Genomic DNA, 11,413 nt, shown 5'->3' with positions numbered 1-11,413 from the left:
TCAGGGCTGCGGCTGGGCCAGGTGCTGTGGGCCTGCGGGTCCCCGTTCGGCGCCCTCTGCCCAGACATCTTCCTCAACACACTGAGCCGTGGCGTGGTGAGCAACCTGGCTGGGCCCGGCAACGCCCTGGTCCTCACCGACGCCCGCTGCCTGCCTGGCACTGAGGGCGCGGGCGTCTTTGCCGCCTGCCGCCCTCTGCCCAGACATCTTCCTCAACACACTGAGCCGTGGCGTGGTGAGCAACCTGGCTGGGCCCGGCAACGCCCTGGTCCTCACCGACGCCCGCTGCCTGCCTGGCACTGAGGGCGCGGGCGTCTTTGCCGCCTGCCCTGATGGGCCGCGTCTGGTGGGCGTCGTGGCAGCGCCGCTGTGCTGCAAGGCCGGCCAGTGGCCAGCCAGGTGGCCACAGCTGGTTGTGGAGCCCCTGGGGAAGGCGCCGGAGCCGAGACGGCAGGTCCTGCCCCCCACGGTGCTGGTGGAGTGTGGCGCCGTCTGGGGCTCGGGTGTTGCAGTGAAGCCAAGGCTGGTGCTGACCTGCCGACACGTGGTGAGCCAGGACTCGGCCGTCTGCGTGAGGGTGTGGCCCAGCCCTGAAACGTAAGCCTCCGCCCCACTCCCTTTAACATTTCCTGTCTAACTTAAATTAGATGCTTAAATGCCTGACACCCAGCACTGATTACTTTGTATTCTGGCTAGATGTGATATATCTGTAACTGTAAGCATAGACTTTGTAACTGACTGTTGTCTCTATATTTCTGTACCAGGAAGTGTGGAGGGGAAGCTACTGTCAGAGCTGCTGCCATTTGGCAGAAGCAAGTCCGCTTGGGGCTGCTAAAAACACAGCCTGACAGTGCTGTGTACATTGCTTATGCTGCTGTAGGTCCTCTGCTGTTGACTAGCTTCCTTCCTTTTCAAACCCTGTAATAGGGAGTTTTGAGGATGCACATATTGCAGCACAGACTGGACTTTACGCTTGGTTTGAGGAAGTGCTGACTCCAAATAAGTTCATAACCTTTGTTGGTTCTGAGGCCGTGCACTTAGAGTACACTGTTGTGCATTTCTAGTCACTTTTTCACTCTGGGGCTCATGAAGGTAATTCAACTGTGTAGCAAGCAGTCACAAACAGGTAAAGTGCCTCTGAAAAAGACACAGTAACTAATTTATGCAAATTGCAGAGATGCACACAAGACAACATTTGCACTTCAAGCCCTATAGATTTACTAAATGAGCAAGACATCAGCCTGGGAAATTAAAGGATTTCAGTGTTCTGTAAACAACTTCCTGTGCCCAGATGTTCTCTCATTGAACTTTGGATTAAAAGGAAACTTATAAGTTTGATGAAATGTAAGTTTGGAAGGGTTCAAAATAGAAGAGTTTGACTAGCTTCTAGACCACAAACCAAGTATTACAAAAGAAAGTGCACATCTTCTCTCCATCTCAAGTGACACCCAGCAGCCAAACTGGAAGTAACGTAGGACTGTTTTGGGACCCACCTTCCAGTGCTGCTGGAAGCTTGGAGATGAGTTTGAATCAACAGTGGGGAAGAATGAGGGTGAGAGCTTCAAAGCTGCAAGGTGCTTCTGCAGTCTTACTCTGGTAGACCAGCAGTATTTAGAACAGCTGTCAAACTCATCCGGCCCCACTGGCTGGATGACAGTCATTGGGCCAGGCTGTGGGCTGGATGAACTGTGCCAGAGCTAGCATGCAGGGCAGGTCTGCTAGGGCACCACATGCAGCATGCACCCCCTGTCGACCACGTGTAGAGTGAGGGAGGCCTGGTGCAAGGCCAACACGTGAAACATGGCTTGTGAAGCTGGACCAGCAGCATGTGTGGGACACAGCACAGGGCACAAGCTGCATGCAGGGCCCACAGTTTTAAAGGTGGACAAATAGGTATGCACTGGCTCCACTGTGGCCCAGTCTAGACTGGCCCTGGAGCCAACACATAGCACACCCCAGACCAATTCCTTGTGCTGCATGAGCAGCACCAGGTCCAGCCCCCCTACTAGATCAGCTCTGTGCTCTGCATCCTGCATATATGTGGTCAGTCAGAGACCCATGGGCTGAATCATGAGGCTCCACAGACTAAGTTTGGCACCCTTCATTTAGAGCATCTGTGCAAAAGGGGCTTCTCCGCTTAACTGAGGTATTGGCCGCTAGTGAGGACACGCTAGTGAATTGCTGCTCCTGCTATTGTGTGTCAATAATAATGACCAATCCTAGGGCTTTTAACAGCTTTGAAGGGGTTTGTCTCAGATCATCCAGCCCATGTGGAGGGAGTGCCCTTTCTCCAACCAGTCTGCTGTCATGACCATACCCATGCCTGACCTCTTTCTGGCACTGGTGTTAACTGTAGAAGGCAATCTGTCTGTGTGACTGTTTTAAACTGGTTTGGCCTGATGTCAGGAAATGATGCTGCCCTTCTCTCCCTGACAATTTTGAGATTTTCTTGCTGTGCTGTGATGCAGCCTTAGCTCTGGGTAGCACCAGCACTGTCAAGTTGACAGCTGTCTTCTCATTGACACCATCAAATGGGCTCTGGCCCGTCAAACAGGTCCTGGGGCCTGTCTGAGCCTGTCCAAAGGAGCAGACATGCTATGGAAATACAGGGCACTGGAGGTCATCCTCAGATAGAAGAGCACTAGGCAGGAGACAGCAGTGCCCTCCAGGTTGTGAAACTGAGACACCTGAAGAAGCAGGTGGTTTGCTGAGCAAGGGGAATGCTTGTGAGTCATGGAGTATGTGCAGTCTCCTTGGGGCTATCTTTGCTTTATCTACCCCATAATGACCCATGGGGGCTATGTGGAATAGTGTGCAGCCACAGGGTGCTTGGGAGATATGTTCTGCCTCCTGGGATGTAAGCTGAGCTGTCTTCATCTGTTCCATTGCAAGTGCTAAACCCTGAGCCTGATGTACAGCATGTCTCTTACTTGGTACAGGTTCTCTCATTTTCTAAAACAAGCTTTTTCAGACTTAACCCTGGGGAACTTGTTTGTGTTTGTTTCTAGGAGCTCTGTCATTAATGGGAGAGTGGTGTTTGCTACACAAGATGATTCTCCCTTTGACATAGCTGTAGTGGAACTACAGGAAAGCTTACTGTCTTTTGCAGAGCCAGTTTTAGCTTCCAAGTTTTGTGAAGGTAAGAGGCACCTTCTTTCCTCTCCCACACTCTGTCTCCTTGCAGCCTGGCCAGTTATGCCTGGGACATTTGACTTCTAATGTGAACTCTGTGGGCCTGTGTTATAAGCTGGAGGCAGAATTAAAGCTCAGAGTTGTCTGGTTATGTCTGTTTGGCAACGCTCCCCTGTAGAACAGCATCCCCAAGAGTGGGACTGGCGTTGTGGTACTAAAGCAGGGGTGGGCAATTATTTTAGCTGAAGGGTTGCTTTAATGCATTTTGGTGAGCTGTTGAGGGCCACAAGGGTATCCCCACCCCTTGACATGTACCCTGCCCCCTGGTCACCAGCTTGGGACCAGAAGTCCTACCCCAAACCCCTGAACTTTGCCACCAGAAGTTCCTGTCCTTGTTCCCGGAAGTAGTCCTTTTGACAGGGGACTTTGCCATCGTGGAACCAGAAAAAAAATCATATACTAAATCAAACATCTATAACATTTTAGTTTAGAAAATATTTTTGTCCTGATTTGTGTGTTTGCATAGTGTATATAGAGGCGATTGCAAAATAGCTCACAATAAAGTCTTACTCTTGTACAGTGTGTGTGTGGGGGATGTAAGAGGTTTATGGGGAGGTGTGTGTGTGGGAGGGCCTCCCTCCAGGACAGACAGACCCCGTGGCTGGCAGCAAGCAGGCCTGGCTGCAGTGCCAGGAGCCCTAGCTGGTAGCATGGAGCCAACCTGGCCCAACCTGATCAAGCACAATTGCCCACTGGAGTGCCAGGAACTGTATGCTGTTGGGTGGGCTAGCTCCATGCCTCCATACGGGTTTTCCGGAACTCCAGCGGGGAGCTGCACATGTAGGCACAGAGCCAGGCTGGGCTGGCCCTCTGGTGCACGGCTCCCGACTACAGCTCTGGGAGCTGCACGTGGTGGCACAGAGTTAGCCCGGCCCAACTGCACATGGATTCTGTGGCTCCCAACTCTCTAGCCAGGAGCCAGAGGTGGAGGCACAGAGCCAGCCTGACCCAATGGTGCACTGCTCCCGCAGCTCCCAGGCAGAGCCCCAGGAACTGCATATGCAGCATGAAGTGGGGCTATTGCCTGCAGCTTCCTTCTCCTCCTCCCCCCACCATTCCCCCAACTCTCCCCTAAGTGGCTCTTACTTTAAGTTCCACTCTTGCAGGGAGGGAGGGCTGGGGAACAACCACAGGGTCACCAGGCAGAAGACTGCCTGGCAGAAGCTTCCTGTCTCCAGCACCCCCTACCTTGGGGCTGGGGCAGGGTGGGTCAGGCCAGGCTGGGGTGGAGGTTGGTCACTTAGCAACCAGAGCCCTCCTGCCGGCTTTCAGAGAATCTGTGGGCCAGTAATAATGGTCTTTCAGAGGGGCCCTGTGGGCCAGATAGAATGGCCTGGTGGGCTGGATTCTGCCCATGGGCCATATTTTGCCTGCCCCTTGTATTAAAGGAAGTGCTTTCTCCTTTCTGCATATCCCAGTGTTCTGGCCAGCACTCCCAGTATCCTTTCTAGTGTCCAAGATTGAGCAATATTGCTAAGCAGAGTGTGACAGGTAGACAAAGTTTTGGTGGCTTCAAACTCTGTAAAGAACAGTTTGGGGGAAGAAATGCAGAGAGGTGTAATATAGCTGATCTTTATTAAAGATCTTGTAATATACTATAGCAAATGTTTGAACCCAAATTTAGTTTTCATATGCTGGGTTATATACTGAAAACTCATATGAAGGCCTGCAAACAGCAATGTGTGGTAAACAGCAGTGTATCTAGTTGTAGAGAGGTGATTTCTTCATAGGTTGTTATAGGTTTCAAGCAGGTACACCACAGTACAGCAAACAATGGTACATCACTGGGAGCAGTCTAATGTGGGGTGTGAACAGAAAGTTAGCAACCCACACAGATGATGCTGAGTTGGAAAGAGCTGTGAAAACAAGCATGGGTAGACCACTAAAAAAGTAAGATCCAGGAAGGTTTTAAATGTGGATGGAGAACAAGTGAGAAGGGGAGAGTTCAGCTGGCAGACTTTCTTGAAGTGACTGGTGGGGGAGGCTGGCAGAGCCTGTGCTTTTGAAATCTTCAGCAGTGCCCTAAGTGTTGCCAGTATTTCATCAGAGAACCAACATTCTGCTTCCACTTCTTTGTCACATTCTGCATCCTTTTTTCCTGCCCTTTTCCATTACAGGTGACATCTGCCTCTGGGCTCACTCATCTGCTCCTGTTGTTTGTTTGCTGTGTGAATTCTCCTTACTTTCCCTTCCCCCTGACTTGTTTTCTCATTTGTGCAGGAGAAGAAGTAAGTGTTGTTGGCTTTGGTGTCTTCGGCCAGGCTTGTGGCCCTTCAGTGACATCGGGAATCTTGTCAGCTGTGATCACTGTGGCTAACAAGGCTGTGATGCTTCAGACAACCTGTGCAGTTCATGGTGGCTCAAGTGGGGGCGCCCTTTTTTCTACCCACAGTGGAGAACTTCTTGGTAAACAAATGTACTTTGCTTGCTTTATCTTCTTTTCTTCCTCATTCTCAGGGAAGTTGCCAGTCATGTACTAAATCATTGCTGAAAGTCCTCACAGTGCACAGGCCCATGCCCTTGAAGTTGTTAAATGGCCACCAAGCAAGACAGATGCACAACACTATATAGTACTATTATGCTTTCCATCCCAGTTAAAGAATATCAACCCATATGATACTCCTTTCAGGTTTAGATTATGGCTTTTCCCTTATTACAGATGGAAAAAACTGAGGCATGGCATAAGTGATACACAGCCATACATCCAATACAGATGAGAATGAACTACAAAACTCTTAACTCTCAGGCCTGTGCTCTGACCACTAGGTTACTTGTTATTCCCTTTTCATTTTGACCATCTGGAACCTTTCTTGGCAAAGGTCTAACTTAGTTCCTCTCTTTTTTTCACTCCACTAAGGCTCTGGTAACTGGGGAAGTTCCATTTTTGGTGTCCTATGTGTGAGCTATAAGAAACAAAACACTAGACAGGATGGAGGGGAGGGAGAAGAGTCCCGGACTTACGAATGCTACTGGTGTTGGAGGCTGCCATTATGGAGCACTGATGGAGTCATGTAGAACTACCTGGCTCCTCATTGCGTTATTCATAATCCTGTCTACTCCTGTCATAGTCATCCAGATACAAAGGCCCTAATCTAGAAAAGGACATGCTTGACTAAAGTGAGCTTTTCCTTTGAAATAGGTGAGACTGTTCATGTGTTTAAATCCTTAGTAGGAGCAGGATCTAAGTTGCTGACCTGTCTTTTCCCAAAATAAAGCAATTTATTTTGTAGATATCTCTTATGCATCAAACATAAACCCTGTAGAGTTCCACAGGAAGGGGCTTGCACTCTTCCCTTAGTGGGACTACTAACATGCAGGGATGTATCAGACAGTGAGCAGAGATGGAGCTGAGGGATTCTTCCCTATATTCTTTCATGGCCACTAAGCTCCATAGCAGACTTTTTCTGCTTTGTGTCCCTAGTTTCTTTTTTAACATGAATGTTTCCTGACTAGAAAGCATGTGTCAGGATTTCTGTCATGTATAGCTATTAGAGCCCTGTTAGCAATTTCCTTCTGGATGTTTGAAAGTATGTAACTACTTTACTTTCCTTATCAGTTAGGTCATCTTCAGCATGGTAAGCTTCCCTTACTGGGATGCTGCAGTAGAAGTTACGAGCCTGCTTCTGTCCACAGTCAGCTGCATTGAGACTAAGATATTTAATTCTTGTCTTGGTTCCGTCATCTGAAAAAATTAATCTTTTCCACCTTTTTCAAAGTTCTTTGGGTATTTCAGTTTGCACTAACACTGTTATATCTTTATGTGTATCTGGAGTTTGATGTCTTAATCTGGCCTTTTGTTTCTGTTGGTCTCGTAGACCTGGAAAACAGAGTTACTGTGCCTGATGTGAAGTTGCAAAGGACACAGATCCTACAGCCAAAACCCTTTGCAGGGAGGGGTTGTGGGGGAGGTTAATCCTTAATTTCTTAAACAGCTAGCAAGTTTGTAAACTCAATTTTTGTCTCCTGCTGCTCCCCATCACATGCAGGGATTGTTGCCAGCAACACAAAGGACAACAGCGTCGGAGCTATATATCCCCACCTGAATTTCAGCATCCCCATCACTATCCTGCAACCAATGGTCTCTGAATACAGCCACACTGGAGACTTGAGTGGCTTCCAGGAGCTAAACAGGGCCTGTGAAAGCATCAAAGTAGTGTGGCGGCTCCAAAGGAAACCCACAGGTGTGCTACATAGCAAGCTCTGAGGCTGGACATCCTAGAGAGAAAAAAGGTAGAGCTCCTGTGAGCAGGGTAGCTGAGTGTGTGGGAATTTGTTTTTATTTCTAATTAATCATAAATTTTCCCAAATATGCCAAAAGTCATGGTGTCTTTGGGGCTGACCAGCTGGCTTGAAAGTAGTGATGAGAACCCACTGAATGTGGACCAAAGCAAAAGATAATTGCCAGCTGCTACAATGAGCAGAAGCACTGAAATCATAAAGATTTGCTGGAGTGATTCCACAGAGTCCTATGGGCTGCAAACTGTTGCATTAACAGCAATTTCCCTGGACACCACCATGCTTTTGATTCCTGGGAATGTTGTCCTCAGGAGCACAGTCTCCTTCAGCTTGCAGATGCTGACTGGCTGTTCATTATCTGGAGTGCTGCTGAGACGGGATAAACTAATATACATGGGTAGCCAATCACTGAAAGGACTCTACTCCTACTTAGAATAGCAGCAGGAGGGTGATGAATTGTTCAGGGTGCTGATAGCTCGAGGAACATAACTAAGCAGTGGGCCAAAACCAATGAAAAGAAGGCATTCAGGGGAAATGTCCTAGGTTGGAAAACCATAAGAGAATTGTCTGAGACCAATAAAATCTCACCTGGCTGAAGTCCTAACATTGTAACAACCCTGCCCAGGTAGGAGGATAGTCTAATGGGACATTTCCTTCAGAAAAGGTGACCAAGACATACTGTGAGAGACTGCATACTGAAGAGATCCCTTGTGTCTGAGGTTTTGGCTAAGCCTGTGCCACTTATCATTTCAGTGGACTGCAGGTGAGTTATTAGAGGTCTATCCAGGTATCCCAGCTTGAGCTTTGATTGCAGACTGGAGAGCTTGAAGAGATCTGTGAGGTTGAGTTATTGCCCTGTACAAAAGGTTGATATCAGGTGTAAACGTGAACACACATTACTGCTGTCTTCCTTGCCTCCCTTGTTCCTTAGTCTATAGCAAAAGATTTTTACAGTCAGACAAGAATTTTCAACTGCAGTTCCTGTCATGATTTCCTAATAGTAAAACTGGATATTGTGCCGGTGTTGGAGTGATGATGTACCTGTGATGGTCTGGGAAATATGTGAGAGGTTAGGATACTTTTTTGTGAAGAGGAGCAATGTCTTACTGGGTTGGGAGAGGTTTTAGACAAGCTGTTGAGCCCAGTGGAAGAGCACTTCATGGCCAATAGTTTGTCTAAAATCTCTCCCAACCATGCAGTTGGTCCAATAAAAGATATCGCCATTCAGAAACATCCTTGCCTTTCAAGTTATAATGGCATACCCACTTCAAGAAGAACTACAGCTACACAGTTTGTGCTGCTGGGCCTGTACCTGGGGAGCTGAATGCAATGGGAAGTATTTGTAGCAGCAAAGATGGATCTTTCCTGGGGGAGAATGCAGAAGAACACAGATCTCACAAGAAGCAGGTGGGACTCGCAGCACGCTGGCAAAAGGAACTGTTTTAAACATGCTGTCAGATCAAGCTGGTTGTGCTATGCAATGCAGAAGAAAGAAAGCCTGATCCACATCAAGTTTGTGCCGTATAATATGCAGAAAAGGTTTACATAAGTGCCCCACTTCCAAATGCAGGAAAAATACCCTGGGAGTTTCATTTTGCTGTCCAAGAGGGCCTTGGCCAGGGATCAGATGCCTCTTATGACCACTGGGTGCTGCTCTTGCTCTGGTGTTTTGGGCAGGATGGCTATGAGCAGCTTCTCCTGTTGCTTTTGCTGGCCATGCATCTTTTGTTTGTTTGGGTTTTCTTGGTCCCCCAGTGCTCATAAGATATCCTGCCTCACATTGAAACAGCTGCTTGATCTCTGCTTGATGGGAGGTCTCCTGCTTAAGCATAAAAGACCCTAAGCTTGTCCATTAGCAATTTGGCAACTTCTAACAGATCATCAAATATTCGGAGGCACTGAAATGGACCTATTATGGACCTTGAAACTGGAGATAGGTCAAGGAGGTTTAGTTTGATTCTGGATATAGAGTTCAGGGCTTCTCAGATCCAGGATTTGTGCCTTTAATTAAAACCGTGCATACACATGTGAGAGAATGAGTTAATGTGCCTGCTGGGGTTGTGTGCCAGAAGAATCACCAACTTTAGCATCTGCTGTGTTTGAATTTTATTAGTGGGAGTTTAGAGCAGAAAAACTGGCCCTGTTGGAAGGTCCTGCTGCTTTCACGGGAGAGCACCTCTTACCATCTGAATCATGTAACTCATCTAGGCAGGTGGGAGGAGTTACACAGCCAAAAAGTTGCTTGGAAGCAGATAGCTTCTCAACTTGAGCTGATATGAAGCTAGATCCTGCCAGGTTCCTGCTGGCTCTGCATGCCACGTGCAGAGCACAATGAATCCCACCTGTCCATATGTCTGTGCAGCTCTAATAGCTGGCTGCGCAGGTGTAAGGGAGCAGACTTTGGCTTAAGGCACGGCTGAATACACAGCTGCTTGCTGTAGGATTCATCCTGTGCTCATCTAGGTTGTGAATCATAGATCACCTGCCTGAAGGAAACAGAACTTCCTAAGAACATGCTCTTCATGCCAGTATGCTTCACTTCACTCTTGATTTGGCTGCTTGTAGAGCTGTTGACAAATATCTGTGAAAACAATGCAGGATTCATCACTTTGTGGGTGACGAGACTTAGCTGGTTTTATGTGGGTAGGTCCAATGGCTTGGTTCCCCATTTGCTTCCCAGCTTCTTGCACTCACCTTGAGACATATCAAACCCCCTTTGGACAGCCATAGAAGAAATGACCTGCCTGAATAGATATTTTTTTGGCAGGGTGGGGAAATGGCCAGCTCATAAATTATTTGGTTTTCTTATCACTTAGGCAATAAAATCTCTGTGATTTCAGCCCACTCTTCCTCTGTCATACAAAAGAGAAATGAGTTTATTTAAACAAAGGTTGTGAAAGAAATATGAGTTCTTCCTTACCGACACGCAGGAGATAAGAAACTGCTAATGTCTCTACTGAGCTCATAGCAGCAGCCTAAGGGTGCAGAAATCTCTCATGCTGCCATCTGACAGCTTCCCTTAAAGCCCACCCAGGTGCGGTCTCAGCAGAACAGTCAGGTACAGATGCCTTTGATCAGATGTAGTCTCTGTAATGGAGAGTCAGTTTCAAGGGAACTGTTTTACACATTAAATTAATGCAAGTATTTGTGAATGAGATCTCTGCCTCAACAGGAAAGTGTCTGTGCCACACAGATGGTCTTTGCAGTCCTTTACAGCCTGGATCAGCAGGGAGAGGTGGGTATTTTCAAGACAAGGGGCTGCAGAGAGCTTTGCCTGCCTGAAAATGAAATCCAGGTGTTCAAAATGATGTCCTTTTCAATTTAATAAGCCTCAACTCTCACCTATTCAGCATACTGTTTATAAAGTGGTCTCTGGGCTGGGACAGCTGGGCCCTAATTGTTGCAGTGCAGGTGTGTAACTGCCTCTGATGTGCACATCTAACAGTCTCTTGAGCAGACTGGGTGGCTGGGCAAGCAAATGCATCTAGCCCTTTGTGTCAGCTGTGCCATTGCAAACATGGGCATGTATGACAGGGGCTGTTGCTTGTGTGTGTCATGTGAATGAGAACTGGGCTGTTGGTGCTATTCTGCAGTAGAACTCTGTTTTTTCCTCACTGCTGTTTGTAATCCCATCTGAATCTGTAAACTAAAACCCTTTAAAGTCAATCAGCATCTGTCTTTTCTTTCAGGAACAAACGTCCTCCTCCTTTTTCTGGTCCTTGATTCCTTCCCTTTCCAAAGTTTGCCTAAAAAAATGCAACAGAGGCTTTAGGTGGGTTTTCTCCTCAATGCTGCACAGCTAAAATGCAGCTAGGTACGGAAGGCAGACAAGGTTCTTTGGGTAAATCTGATATCTTTTATTAGACCAACTCAGACAGTTGGACAAATTCTTAGCAAGTTGTCGGGTTTAAATACACTTCGTCAGGGTGAGGAAGCATCTGCAGTTGGTGTGTGCTCTTCCTAGGTATGGAACTGTTTCTAATTG

General features: G+C 47.6%; 1 protein-coding gene across 1 annotated transcript in view; it reads left to right on the top strand.

The window, feature by feature from the left end:
- Positions 1 to 11,094, top strand: part of TYSND1 (trypsin domain containing 1) — a 13,028-nt gene extending 1,934 nt beyond the window's left edge. The window contains exons 2-6 of the mRNA XM_025209200.1: positions 5 to 66; positions 206 to 597; positions 3,009 to 3,139; positions 5,413 to 5,598; positions 7,179 to 11,094. Of these exons, the coding sequence (XP_025064985.1) occupies positions 5 to 66; positions 206 to 597; positions 3,009 to 3,139; positions 5,413 to 5,598; positions 7,179 to 7,396 (989 nt within the window). The 3' untranslated portion in view covers positions 7,397 to 11,094. The remainder of the gene's footprint in view (positions 1 to 4; positions 67 to 205; positions 598 to 3,008; positions 3,140 to 5,412; positions 5,599 to 7,178) is intronic.
- Positions 11,095 to 11,413: the final 319 nt, after the last annotated feature.

Source organism: Alligator sinensis, unplaced genomic scaffold, assembly GCF_000455745.1.
Source record: "Alligator sinensis unplaced genomic scaffold, ASM45574v1 scaffold849_1, whole genome shotgun sequence".
NCBI lineage: Eukaryota > Metazoa > Chordata > Crocodylia > Alligatoridae > Alligator > Alligator sinensis.
Note: the sequence above shows the minus strand (reverse complement) of the source record. Positions and strands in the feature narration are given on the sequence as shown.